This window comes from Oryzias melastigma, linkage group LG5, assembly GCF_002922805.2.
Source record: "Oryzias melastigma strain HK-1 linkage group LG5, ASM292280v2, whole genome shotgun sequence".
NCBI lineage: Eukaryota > Metazoa > Chordata > Actinopteri > Beloniformes > Adrianichthyidae > Oryzias > Oryzias melastigma.
In genome coordinates this window covers 15030275-15044007 of record NC_050516.1, presented here as the reverse complement: position 1 = coordinate 15044007, position 13733 = coordinate 15030275, and the positions used below count along the sequence as shown (strand labels likewise).

Below are 13733 nucleotides of genomic sequence, written 5' to 3'. Positions count from 1 at the left end.
AAAAATCCATTCTCCAGTAGATGAGGAAGTTTTCAGTGGTGATAACAGTTCTGGACTGTCAGGTAATGAGTAAGACATCCTCTGTAAATGCCTCATTGGAAGCAGAAATCCACAGAAGTTTGTTTTTGAATCAACAAAGCCTCCACTCCTCTCTATTTCCCTCTTGATGAATGTGGGTGTGTCCTGGCTTTGCCCAATAGTAGCTGGTAACAGAGGTATGAGAGTGTGACACCAAGCATCACATATTCACAGGAAAAGTCAAATATATCCAGACACAGTATGAAACTTTATGTTAGATGGGTGAGTGCATTTTATAAATAACATTTAAACTATGAAAGCATTATTTAAACAATCCATTAAGAAACTAAATAAACATTTCCACAAAAGATAAAATTCAGTCAAGAAATGGTTTTAGATGAAATGCTGGGAATGTTTATGAAGGAGGCCATACATGCATAAAATAAAAAATGAACAAAGTTTTTGTTTTTTGTACAGTTTCAACTAAATTTCTCTGTTGAACTCAAAAGAAATATTTTCAGGTTTTTATTTTGCTTTTTTTTCTAGAGCACCAACAAAAATTCAATGCAAATATAGTAATATCCCATAGCATAAACTGGCAACCTGTTCAGAGTGTTTCCTGGTTTTGCCCAATAGTAGCTGGATAGGCTCCAGCAACCCTGTGACCCCAAAAGGAATTATGCAGGCTTGGATAAAATATGAGGCCTAGTTTTTAATTTGGGGTTTAAAAATAACTTCCAACATTTGTGAGTATAAATAACCCGTGTCATAACAATGAGTTCAAATTTCCCCAACAGACTTAATGGACTTTCTAGTTTTCGACAAAAATCACCCATCGGAATTCCATCTTATTTCACTTGCAAGTAATTCCCACCAACCACTACATAATTAGAGTCTGCAAGGTTTTAGCCTTTCAGACTTTATTTCCACTGATCCTTTTTGTCCAGCAGGTATGACATCTGTTACATCCCCAATGGGCAAACTGGCCCAGAGTCTAGGGGATAGCCATCAAAGGGGACAATAACATTAAAACTGGACACCAACATAAAAGGAACACAGTTTATTTAAATAAACGGAAAACCTGTGTCCTGAAATGAAGCAAAGAAATTAGTGGTTAAGGTTAAAAAAATAAAACTAAAACAGAGTTGGAACCTTGGCCAAAAGAAAAAGAAGTCAGGGAGACTGCTGACCCAGCCATGACAACCGTCGGAGTCAGCAGCTCCCTGCTAAGGGCTGCCTAACAAAACTACCTAATCAACACAAATTAAACAAAGCCCGCAAATCAGAACTACCAAGGCCCAACCCCAAACTAACACAACAAAACCCAGCAATCTAAGATTGCCGAGGACAAAAGTAACCCAAACCAACACCACACAAACCACCACCCAGCCTGCTGCTCTGCTCCCTGCCTGGCTTGGTGTGGCCGCCTCAGTCTTAAATAAACACCATCTGCCAATCAAGGCAGATTGGCCACACCTGCCAGGTGAGCCGAAGGGAACCGAATGGAAAAGGAGGCCAGGCTACAGCAGGATGTAACAACATCTCACCTCAAATCTGCTGTCCAAGCATTTACTGTTCGTCACAAAGCAGCTGGTTTTTGTTCATGAAGATATCACAGGTCTTGGCTTATTCCATTGTCACTTGGATCTGTAGTGTCATAGAGGCCAACAGATACAACAGATTTCTCCGTCCTGGAATTCCGACCCTACGTAACCCCTAAGGGAGTTATGTGTTAAATCAAGATTTAAAAGTCAGTTGGAATAGGCACATTAATGCTCCTAGACAGAGATTGGGTTATTTATGTATATTGTCTCTAAAGGTCACCTAACTGCTCTCCGGCTCCGATCCGGTCTGGTTTCAGAGCTTTTATCTGCTCCTGTGTTGCAATAAGAGCAATCAACCATGTCAGAGCTGGTCTCTAATAAACAGGCCTATTACAGCCTGTTACACACCAACTGTAGCGTTCACAGGTCAGAGCTTCTTTGTTCTCAGGAACCTGAGAAACCTACCTCTGCCCTTTGCATGCTTCCCGTTCTTCACACACTGCTGCTTCGGTGGAGGCTCGTGATCAATGCTGTACGACTTCTGAAAACAAACAGCACAGTTAGGATGAGATCCAAGCTAACAAGCCGAACCAATTCTGGCAGGTTTAAGATCGTCAGTGAAAACACAAAACAAACAAAGAGAGAATGTAAAGCTTGGTTCATGAAGTCCCCAAAGTTTCCATATTGCTGGATCTGTAACATTTAAGTATGTCTGACAGCAAACCCTGAACATCAACCTTGAACAAGATGTGTATCTTAAGAGCAAATCTAAGCCTCTACAGGTGCATGGTAATCTGGATGTGACGTGTTTTACTGTAGGAAGCTACTGTTCAGAATGGGCATTCTGAACCTCTGAGTTAAAACTGTCTCATTCCAGAAGATGTATGGAAAAAATTAGATGCAGATCATCCTCCTCTGCAACAGAACCAAGACAGTTCAAGTGGTTCTAATTAATAAAATTCCATCATTGTTGATTAATTAAAAAAAAGTCAAATGAGTTTTTTACGAATGTATTTATCGATCCATTATTAAAAATGTATCCAGGGTTTGGTTTGTGGTGGCAACAGTCTCCATATTTATGCAGAAGCTCTTTACCATGATTTATCTGTGAATTATGAAGGAAGTTAAAACGTAGGAAAACATGCTGCTTGTGAGAGAGTCAAGACACGTACTTTGTTTTAAAATTTAAACTAGTTTTTCTGCTGCTGGTCAGACTGATTATGTTTGACACATGTTTCCAATCCTCCCAGGCTGATGGTTCATCCTCGAAGCTCAAATCTCTGCAAAACTGAATGCAGATCCTCCTTATAGCACCAGTTTCCATCCTGTAAACAACATTCATCCCCTCTCCCCAAAGAGAGAGGAGGGGGGCACGCAGTGTGGTCCACAGACAGTGGCAGCCTTGTCAGCATGCTGCAGCCTGATGAAGTCGCTCCTAGCAACTAAAACAAAGTCTCTGAGTATGAAAGAGGAAGAAATGCAGGAGACAGGGGTTCGTCTGACTTGGGGTTGGAGAAAAATCTGGATGAAGGATCTGAAAGCAGACTATCATCTGTAAGACATGAAGAGCGGGACCTCTTGACCCTTCTTCCAGAGAACTGAAGGATCTTGAGGTCCTGAAAGCCTTTGTGGCAGAGGTCAGTTGAACAGTCTGAAGGAAAGACAGCAGCATCTAAAATCAGATCTGAAAGAACTCAGATTAAGCTTCGTTTCTTCAACAGTAAACTGATGCTGCATTTTGATCACCTCAAAAGCAGACAATAGAAAGTTGCTGCCACCTTCTGTGGGCTCGCCTGTTACTGCAGTCTGTCACCAGAAACTACGAATCCGGCCCTTCACTCTCTGTGGAGCACTGAAATTTAAGTCATTCTATGTATATGTCTATGTCATATTGATATACCATAAGCATCGCTTCAATCTGACACCTCTCAAAGACTTATCGTAAAGACTGGACTCAATTTTGGCTTCATTAAACTTTTAAGTTTGATGCAACCCCAGTTTCCTGTATTTATTTAAACAGTAACAACAAAATATAGATATTACCAATTTTCTGTCACAGAAACATAACTTGATCTTGCTTGACTGGTGTATCAGCTCATGTCGACGGATGTGTTTTGGCTGTGAACTTCAGGAATGCCTGCAGCTTCACATCATCTGTTATTTCTGCCTCTTTGGCTGCTTCACCTCCTTTTATCCGTTTAACTGGCTTCAGTCTGCCGCCAACGGTCACGACACACAGACCCACAGCACCCACGGGTTAAACACACCAACCACAAACCAGTGACCTGTCAGCAATTGGAGCCCGGGTCAGCGGAGCCCTCTGTCACAAATCCTCCTAGTTAATGAGGGCTGTTGCATAAGTGCAGCTGAAAATACTCTGCTGTGTTTGGTTCCACAGGCCTGATTCCCACTCTGGTTCATGAACTTGTTCACAGAGAGAGAGAATCTGAGCCGTGATTGGCCAGCAGCAGGCCCCGATTGTGTCTGCACAAAGACGCTGAGAGGCTCACGCTGGCCTCCTCAGCAGCTCCGACTGAAACAACACACTCTTGTTTCTGTGTGAATGGCACAACCAACAAACTCCACTCGCTTCACTGCTCAGACATTTAGAGGAAGATTATTTTCTCTTCTTATTGCAACTGAAGCTGTTTGTTCTCATTTTCTAGAAGCTCCTTGGGGTTTTGTACACTTCGATGAGCAGTACAATAGGTTCCACTGACACAATCACGCTAGTTCAGGGGCACAACAATTGGAAGGTTATTGTCCTGGTTAGTGATCCTGTCTCAGTTTAACTTTAATTTAAAAAAAAAAATCTCTTTTTGTTGTCATATTTGTGCAATTCTTAAGTGGTCTTCACACCAACCTGCCCCCTGTGTTTGAGTCTTACTCTTAAATCCCACTGTGACTAGCTTAACTCAAGCCTGTGTTTCAGACGCTAAGCTCCTGGGTCAAACAAAAGACCATGAAACGTGGGTTTTCCCATTGTAGATGTCCATGTCCAGCAACTGCAACACAAACCCATATCATAAAACTTCCACCACCATGTTTAACAGTTAATATTAAATGTTTACATACATTTAATTGTTTTATTAGCCATTTGTTTTTTTCAGATGTTATTTTTTTAACATTAATCATACAAAATCGTTATTTTTTAATGATGCAATACCCTTAAAATTCAGATAACCAAACTGAGGCTTGTAAAGTTTGAGATGCAGCTCTTAACTTTTCTACTGTTTTTATTTATTTTATTTTTTTTACCTAAGCTTCCTTTGAAGTTTGTGAGAATTTTCCTGAAAAATTTTGTTTGAGCCTAAAAACTGAAACTTTGTCTGAAACATCTCAATGTAATCAGATTTATATTCATTGCTTCTCTCAACAAATCATCAGTACATGTAAACATGCAGTTATTCTTATTATCATTGATTCTTTTAAAGAGGAATATTGAGAAATTATATTTTTACTATGAGACCTAAGATGAAATAGTTGTTATTTAATAAAGACTTGCAAAAATCTGAGCATATGGGCCTCGTGAGAATCTTTAATAATCAACAACCCAAAGGTGTCCTCTGGCTATGGTTCAACTCACCTGTTTCTGGGGGGAGAGGGGAGGGTTTCTCACCCCCATATCTGTTACAGACATTCCTCTCTGTGGCTCGGGCTTATGTAAGACCCCGAACACACATGCTTCGGCTGTGAGATAACACTGACGGGAAACTCAAAATAACCCCTCTCAGTACATGAGGCCACATTCCTGGCTAGCCTCCTGTCAGCTGCTGGTTGCTGTAGAAACAGGCGCACCCCAACACAACCCTACCCCACACCCCCCACGCGGCAGGTGCACCTCAGGCACACCTCATAGCTCAAATATTTTCCCGCACTCAGGTTTCCGACACTGGGTTGAAACTCCAAGGACGGTAAAGGAACCACTTTCCTCTTTGTAAAAAAAAAAAAAAAAATTAAAAACCATTAACATGACAGTGAAAGTGATGACCTTTGGTCTCACTTCAAATCAGAGCGAGTCATGTGTTCTGCCTTTCACAGCTGAGGGACCAACAACACAACCAATAGAACAACCAGATTTCAATCCATTTCTAGGAAGCTGCATCAGTAAGTCCAGATTCTGATCCTCAAAACGTGTAATAACCATCTCATAGACATTTAAAAACATTTTATTAAGTTGAAAGGGGAGAGATTCAAACATTAAAGCTGGTAAATCTTGGGGACAAGAATTAGGCTGTCCAACCCTAAAATGCTCTGAGTTTCTGAGACTATACCTTCGAGTGATAAAAATTATTACCTCTGATGAGAAACACTTGAGGTGTCTCCTGCTTCACTCCGTGGAGGCAGACATCCTCTCAAACCTACAAAAGTTGACTTCGGGTTGCAGCTAGAAAACTTTAAAATAGTTTAAGAAACAAATGGACTACACAAAAAAATATGTGGAAGGGAAAAAAAATGCACTAAGTGAGCAAAGAAGCAAAACTGCCCAGGTTATTGAGCTCAAAACGTTTAAACTGAGAAAGCTGGAGAATTGTTCACTTTGTTCAAGCAACATGTGACAAACAGGCAACTGTTGAGGCCACTGGAAACAGAATTCAGGGGTGAAACTCAGACAGGAAGTATACCTCTGCAGAACAAGCAGTTTCAAAATAAAATAAAAGTGAAGCTCATATAAACTTCCCTTTTATCACCTGAAGACGTTTGATTTCAGATAAAAGACTTCTCTCTGACACTGTTTGACTCCCCATGAAGACTGAGGTCAGCCTGGTTTTTGCCACAAACTGATCATGGATTTACAATGAACATCTGTGAGGGACCATGGGAGTCCATTAAAGACATACTCTTGATGTTCCTCTGTCAGGCCTCCTGAGCAATGAGAGGTCGGCTTGTTTGAGCAGAATTTCCTCCGGTCTGCTCTGTGATTTATCACTTATTGTTGATCAACTTGATTCTGTTTGTTTGGTGAAGTCTGATAACTCCAGGCTCAGATTTTTGTTCCAATGGGTTCTGATAGAAAAATCAAACAGGAAAGTAAAATATTTGTGTCTGAACGTGTCCAGTAGCAGGTGAACCCACGTTCACAGCATCACCTGACGATTAATGAACAAACCAAGAAATGAATGGAATCACCAGACAGTAAGAAACCAAAGCAGAGCGAGAGGCTGAGAAACAATAAGCACTGACCTTCTTTCCGTAAGAAGCTCCCATTCTGCCTTTGCTGGGCCTCCCTGGTTAGTTTGTGGCAGCAGGTTCACAGTCCAGCAACCTTCCTGTCCTAATTTTCTCTTCAAGAGTTCAAGAGCGACAGAGGTGTCTCCTTCCTTCTGTGCTTCCCCTTCGTCCTCCTCCTGGTTCAACTTTCTGGGATTTTTTGCCTTGTTGTTGTTCAGTCCGAGGCAGTCAGGCCAGCTCCACACCAGCAAAACAAAAAAGAGAGCAGCCGGTGCGACCTGACACAGTCTGGGAGTCCAACTGTGAGGAGGAAAAGGAAAAGGAGGAGGAGGAGGAGGCGTCTCTGCCACCTGTTCCTGCCTGACTCTCTGCTCTCAACGACGAAGAGTTAAGGTGATCTGAAGGGATTAATCTGACTGAAGGTGACACGTAGCCGGAGAGCGGAGAGAGAAGACCAGAAAGATGAAAAAGCAAAGAGAAAGTTTGAACTTCATACAACTTTTAATAACAAATAATTATAAAGTCTAGAATGAATAAATCCAAAGGAAAAGTTCAACGTTGAAGATTTCCTCCAGATAGAGCACATGCTCTTCACAACTTAGGTTTTAACTAAACTATCTAGCTGCTTTGTTAATTTAGAAATCTTGAGTTCCATTCTCAGCCGATCTGCAAAAAGTTTCTGAGCCACAAAAATTGTGTTTCTCCTTCAGACTCATTGTCCTGAATTTGATTTTTTTGTCCACACTGCAAAATTGGTTTCCCCTGAAACTGAACAGATGTTCAATGCATTCACTTATAAATAAAAACAAAAATGGGATATGCCCCATGCCAGGATTAAGGTGCACCAGACACCTGTTAGCAGCCATAAGCCCATTTACAATCTACAACTGGAGGTCAACAAAGGAACTCTGTACAGTGATTACTGACAGCAAGCCAAAGAAGACTCTCAGAAAAACCTGTCCACCTTGACCTCTGCTAGAGCATAAACTCATAATCTTCATTCAGACAAAATATTAAGTATATGGATGGATGAGGTTTTATTTGGTTGAGGCTTCACACAAAACAACAAGAAATGAGGGGTTGTCAAGCAAACCAATCTGTAAACTATATATATGTATTTTGCTTTTTTATTGTTTTCTGTCTCAGTTTATTATTTTCTAGGAGAAGGAGGTCTTTTGTCTATTTTTTCTTCTGCCATCTTTGTTTTGAAGATTTCTCTTTAATTGTCCAGAGCACCTGATTGGGTGAGGATCTACAATGCAACATTTAAATGCTGAGTTTCTGTTGGAACACAACCCCAGAAGGCAGCAAAAGAACTGGCTTTTCTCTTCTGTTTATAGGGCACGGTTCTTTTGATATTTGGTCATTTTTGTTCTCTTTTTGTAAATATATACCAAACTACTTGTATCCCTTTGATCATTATGAGTCTTTGAGCCATTGAGGTGTTTTATTTTTTCTTTCCTTTATGTTACATCCATTTAAAATCCTCCAATCTGATACTTAATATATACTATTTTTCTAATAAAAAATAATCTACACACACACACACATATGTATATATATATATATATATATATATATATATATATATATATATATATATATATATATATATATATATATATATACATTTGATTGTTGATTCCTTTAATTTTTTATCATTGACTAACTACATATACTATAATGAAGTCAGAAATAGTGTTATGTCTACTTACATAGTCATTATTGTTACTTAAGAACAGGCAGATATTGATAATTCATGAAAATGTAAGGGGAGGGTGGGATTATACAAGTTTGCTTCCCCCCTCTCCCTTTCAAGCAATCTAATATTTGAATCGTAGTTATCCTATGTCCGACATATTTTTGTATGGATGTAAACATCGTTGCATGTGCATTATCCTTGCTTTGATTGCTTGAAACAAACCATTTAAAATCTAAAACTGGGGTGTAACACTGTAGCTCACATGTGTTTATGTTTGTCCCATCTCCATGTTCAGGAGAACCACAATAATACATGTGCCAAACTTTGCATTCTCTTTTTTTCCCTCTAAGTCCTTTTTGAGGAAAAACTTTTATTGCTGCAGATTTTGCAGAGTCAAGCACAAGGAAGATGAACAGTGACAATGAAAAGGTACATTCAATTTTTTTCTTTTTTTTTTTACAGTTTTGGCAGTCGGGTTGTTAAAACAGAAGCTATATATTTAAAATTCACCATTAGATTGTGGGTAAATAAGCTCAAAAGTACAAACAGATGGTGAAGTACATGGCAACCACAAATAAATGTAAATAGTTCTTGAAATTGTCTATAACTGATGATTTTTTTCTCTCATTGTCCTCAAAAAGGTGCTTCAGCTTAATGTCCTAACACATAAATAACAGTCAACAGTAGATCCTCAAATCATGGAGTATGTTGTGTTTGTCTGGTGCAATAAGAAAAAAACAAAATATGAATTCTGAAATAGTGAAATAAACTGCAAAGTTAACAATGATACCAATGAAGAAACTGGGAATCTGAACTTGTTGATGTTCCATCACTTTCTAGAATGATTCCAGATCTCTTATACAGCTGACATGAAAACCTTCACTGTTTCTGGTTCTTCTCATCAGATTAAATTTCTAAATACATTTTAGAGACTTCAGGACAGGCTGGTGGTTTGTGAAGTTAGAAGGATCTTCATTTTCAACTAAAGATGTACCATTTTTGATGTTCCACCAAAAATAAACTAGCTTCTGTTTCATGTTGACAAAACAAATGTGAAGTTTTTATTGCCTCTAGCTAAGAGATGGTGCCAGTTGATAACCAATTTATTGAGCTAAGAAGTTGGTAAGCCTACAAACTGGTCCTGAGTCTGAGTCCAAACCAGAGTTGGAACAGAAAGGCTGTTATATTGTATCATCATTCGGGTGTTTCTCATTCCTCAGATTGTGGAACTGCTTCACAAGAAGCTCCTCAGTGAACTTCAGTGCTGTCTGGAGGATAAACTCATAAACGGATGGCTGCAGTGCGGTTGTGCTCACTGCAATTGTTGCAGCTTTCACTCAGGCATGGGAATACATTTATACATTTCACACCAAAGTCTCACTGCACTATGATTCTGTGTTGACTTATATTTACAATCCATAAAACATTTTATGTCATAATCAAGCTCACATAACCACTTATTTTAAAGCATTAGTCCTGATGTGCCATAGGTTTCCATGGAGACCAGGAAAGGCAGCCTTTACTGGTGTGCAGTGGGTGGAGGGTCTGGTCCCTCCTGGCCTGGCCCTGACATCTGCATGAAAAGCTCTTGCAGCTCCATCATGTCATCATCCATGGGGGGCAAAGGCGGGCCTGAATGCTGCTCACGCTCTTCGATGAAATCCCACAGCCGGACGTTATTCATGAACTAAAGATAAGAAGCCAAAGCTGCATTACTGAACTACAAATCCCAGCTGATAAAAGCACACAGGTGCAGCTTGTTACCCGGATGTTCCCTTCAGAACTCAGCTGCTTCCGAGGTCGATCTGGTTCTGCTCGGGTTCCGTCTGGGAAGGCGTGTAGATACAAGCACTTTCCCCCAAAAGGACACGAGCCGCGGCCCTGGTCAAAGTACTTACAGGCCTTTTTACTGCAAAGACACAGTCACTAAAAATCAACGGCTTACAGGAAGTGACCGTGGCACAGACAGGAAGCTTACCTGACACCAGACTTGAAGAGCTCTATTAGGTGATCCTTCTCGTCTTGGTCTTCCACCCAGTACACCGAAGGAATTACAAACTCTGAGACCACCCGACACTCTGGACACGATCTGAGGTGCAGAGTGAATCACGATCAGGATACACAAAACCTCAAGACAGATGTTTTGAAGGACCCTGATGAAGCTTTGAGGGATATTTATTGGTAAACTTCTAATGAACTAATCAGCACAAATCTTGATATGATACAATTTGGTTAAATATTAATTACTTTTTATAAAACTCCTATGCAAAAAAAATTTACTTTATTTGGTTATGTTAAAAAAGTTGGACTTTGATTTAAGTTATTAAAACAAATGTGGACTTTCATTTATAAAAAGATAGAATCTTTTTTAAGATCAATAGTTTCCCAAATAAACAGTTTACTTATCTTTTCACAGTTTTACTGTAAATAGGAGTCTACACTCTATTCCAGACCCTTTCCTAGACTCTGGATGCTGTTCTCACTTTATGATCTTGTTGCAGAAGCTTCTGGTGCAGCGCCACTGTCGGATACAAGCCAGGCAGAAGACATGACAGCAGGAGGACAAGATGCCGAACCTCCGGTCTGAAGGATTTGCCTTCTGTACCACCACCTCCATGCAGATCGAGCACACCTGAGCAAAAAACGGCGAGGGTCAGAGCTGCCACCACCAGCACCACAGAATCCATTTCTGGGACTGACAGCACCCACTTTGTCCTGACTAAGCTGAGCCGCAAACGCTTTTTCCATGTCAGCTTCAAATGCGAGGAGGCATGTCTGAAACAGGAAATGAGAGAGACGGGTTCAAAGCAGACAGTCAGAAAGGTTACAGAAAAACAGAGACTACCATGCACACCTTCTCATGTGCTCTCCTCTGCTCGGGGTCATAGGGATGTAGAACCTGCAGCCCACACACATCACATCGGTCGCCATGGAGATACGTACAAGTATCTTCATAAAAGCAATGTCCACTAGCGGCGTATGGACACAGAGGCGCGGTGTCTTGCAAAGCCTCAGCCGGCGGCCGAGGGACTACAAAAACAGAAAAAAATCTGTTTTGGATGGCACTTCTCAAAACCACCACCCAAACAGGAGTAGAATTGTGCCCAACCTTGATCCTGTGCAGAGGCATCAAGCCCAGTTCTGATAGCATCAACGTAAGACTGTGGAGCTGCTGCTGCTGCCGAGAAATCTAGCCCAAGACCATCTGAAGATCCCCCAAACGCACCGTCAGGACCCAGAGCTGCAGGAAGAGGTGACGTTACTGGTGAAGAAGCCAAATTCATCTGCTTCAAAGGCAAAGCAGCTAAGGCCCCACCTCTGTCCCTTAGCACAAGCGTCCTCCTCCCTTCTCCTCGGCTGGCTCTACTTCCACTGGTGGTCTCCTCTGAAGCACCACCACCTCTGGATGGAGGTTTGATGTGATCATACCTAAAAATAAAACACACACAAGTTTTTGCTTGATTTTTTGGGGGTTCTGGAAGAACCTTTTAGGCAAAACATGTGGGTGTGGTCTCACCTGCAGCGCTCCCCGTAGGCACAAATTCCTCTCTGGTAGAACTTGCAGATGGTAGAGGGTTTACTGTTGGTTAGGTCATGAGAAAACAAACACCTGCTGCCCTCTCTGCACACTCCATGGATAAAATACCTGCAACACAAAACACCTGTAAACCCTGCTGACATGCAACTTTTGTAACCTGAAGCAAACACTTAGCAGAGATTTTCAGAACGTTGCCAGAACGCTGACCAATAGCAACTTTATATTTTAATTAGTCTTTGAAATCCCCCTTATTTCTGACTGTAAAAAGCAACAATTAGGTTTAAGGTTTGCTCAAAAGGTCAAAAAGTTTCTTACCACCGAAGTGGTAATTTACTTTCTAAAAAATTAAGTAAAGTCAAGGGTGATGCAAATTACCAGCACACAATACTGCTATTCCAATGCATCAACTTCTCCATCCAGTTTTTTATTCTTTTGCCCTCTCATTACAAAAATTTACATAAACAGCAAACAAAAAAACTATTAATACCAGATCATGAATGGTAAAGTGATTTAACAATCAAACTTGCACTGTTTCTATACAAAGGAAATCAATAAAGATTTAAAGTAACAAAAAGCTGGTAAATAAAAGGAATTGACTGTTATATATAGTATTTTATTTTAAACTTTTATTATAAATCTGTCAGAATAATTTGAGCTTCTAAAGAAAGCATTTGAATCAGGAATGTAGTTTGTCAATTTCTTCTTGCTGATATATTTTGCTAAAATTTAAATCATATGTAACTCACTAACTTCATATGATTTATTATCCAACACATTGATGTTTTGTTCTGTACTTTGCTCTATGAAAGAACCTATGATTATTATTGGGAACAACCACTTTGAGTTTGTTTTAACCATGTTTATTTTGTGTCATATATTAAAAGTAAACATTCATATTTGTTTTTAGGGCAATAAAGAGAAGCCACATATGATTGTTTTAATCCTGTGGGGAGATGTTTTATTTTTACATCAAAAGAAGTTATTTTTACAAAAACTAAAATTAGATTCTGAAAATCAACAATTAAAGTTAAAGAGTTTACAAAAGTGTAATTACATATTCAAAAACGTTTTGCTTTGTTTCAGGGGAATGCTGTTGTGATAAATTTATAAAGGAATATTTTCCATATAAGAAGGGTTTTCAGCTTTGCAGTGTGGTAGACACATTTCTTTTTTACGTTTACCTAAATATTTCTGACTTTAAATAAAGAAGGAGTCACTGGCACTCATGACCATTCAGGACCGTTTATTGAAGTCTCAGAAATGTGGTGAATTGAATCTCACCTGCTGGTCGTTGCCATGGTAACACGTGAGCCATACCCCATAAACTCGCAAATTTTGAGATTGTTACCGATCGATTCGAGAAGCGTCCCACAATTGAGCTGTGGCGCTCCCCTGATTTATTCGGTGAAGCAGGTGAGTCTAAGCCAGTTTGAGCCTCGAAGCTAACAGCTAAAAACATTAGCACGAAGAAAGCGCGCGCGCGCAGTACCCTGAGTCTGCCACGGGCAGCAAGCCGAAGGGGCAAATGTGTGGTGGACGGTCAGAGAAGCGCTCACTTACCTACATGTCACCTGTCTGGTGCTCATCTTCTTCGCGGACTTCAGACTTTGCAGTCAGTGGAGTTGTGTTTGGTGTTCCCTTCTAACCACTCCGACGGGGAGCAGCAGACCCCGAAGGAAGGTTCCGCCTGCCATGGAGCATCAGCACCCCATGTGGACGACCTGGTCATGAAAACTACATCGACGTGTCTCTTTCTTTT

At 40.4% G+C, this 13733-nt stretch overlaps 2 protein-coding genes across 3 annotated transcripts in view; both read right to left on the bottom strand.

The window, feature by feature from the left end:
* Window positions 1-7047, bottom strand: part of LOC112145475 (protein FAM107B) — a 19708-nt gene extending 12661 nt beyond the window's left edge. Inside the window, exons 1-2 of the mRNA XM_024270725.2 lie at window positions 6747-7047; window positions 2028-2103 (exon numbers count right to left, since the gene is read on the bottom strand). Coding sequence (XP_024126493.1) covers window positions 2028-2103; window positions 6747-6770 — 100 coding nt within the window. The 5' untranslated portion in view covers window positions 6771-7047. The remainder of the gene's footprint in view (window positions 1-2027; window positions 2104-6746) is intronic.
* Window positions 7048-8765: 1718 nt separating this feature from the next.
* mkrn2 (makorin, ring finger protein, 2) lies at window positions 8766-13700 on the bottom strand. Of its 2 annotated transcripts, none has more exons than XM_024270567.2 (10): window positions 13535-13700; window positions 11954-12082; window positions 11753-11865; window positions 11546-11677; window positions 11291-11466; window positions 11146-11211; window positions 10920-11068; window positions 10415-10525; window positions 10201-10345; window positions 8766-10123 (listed from the first exon to the last, which is right to left on the bottom strand). In XM_024270567.2, exons 1-10 carry the CDS (start codon window positions 13558-13560, stop codon window positions 9956-9958), a joined length of 1215 nt encoding a protein of 404 aa, XP_024126335.1. In that variant the 5' UTR covers window positions 13561-13700; the 3' UTR covers window positions 8766-9955. The 2 variants fall into 2 exon arrangements, with proteins under 2 accessions (XP_024126335.1, XP_024126334.1); XM_024270566.2 differs by lacking the exon at window positions 13535-13700 and adding an exon at window positions 13256-13387.
* Window positions 13701-13733: the final 33 nt, after the last annotated feature.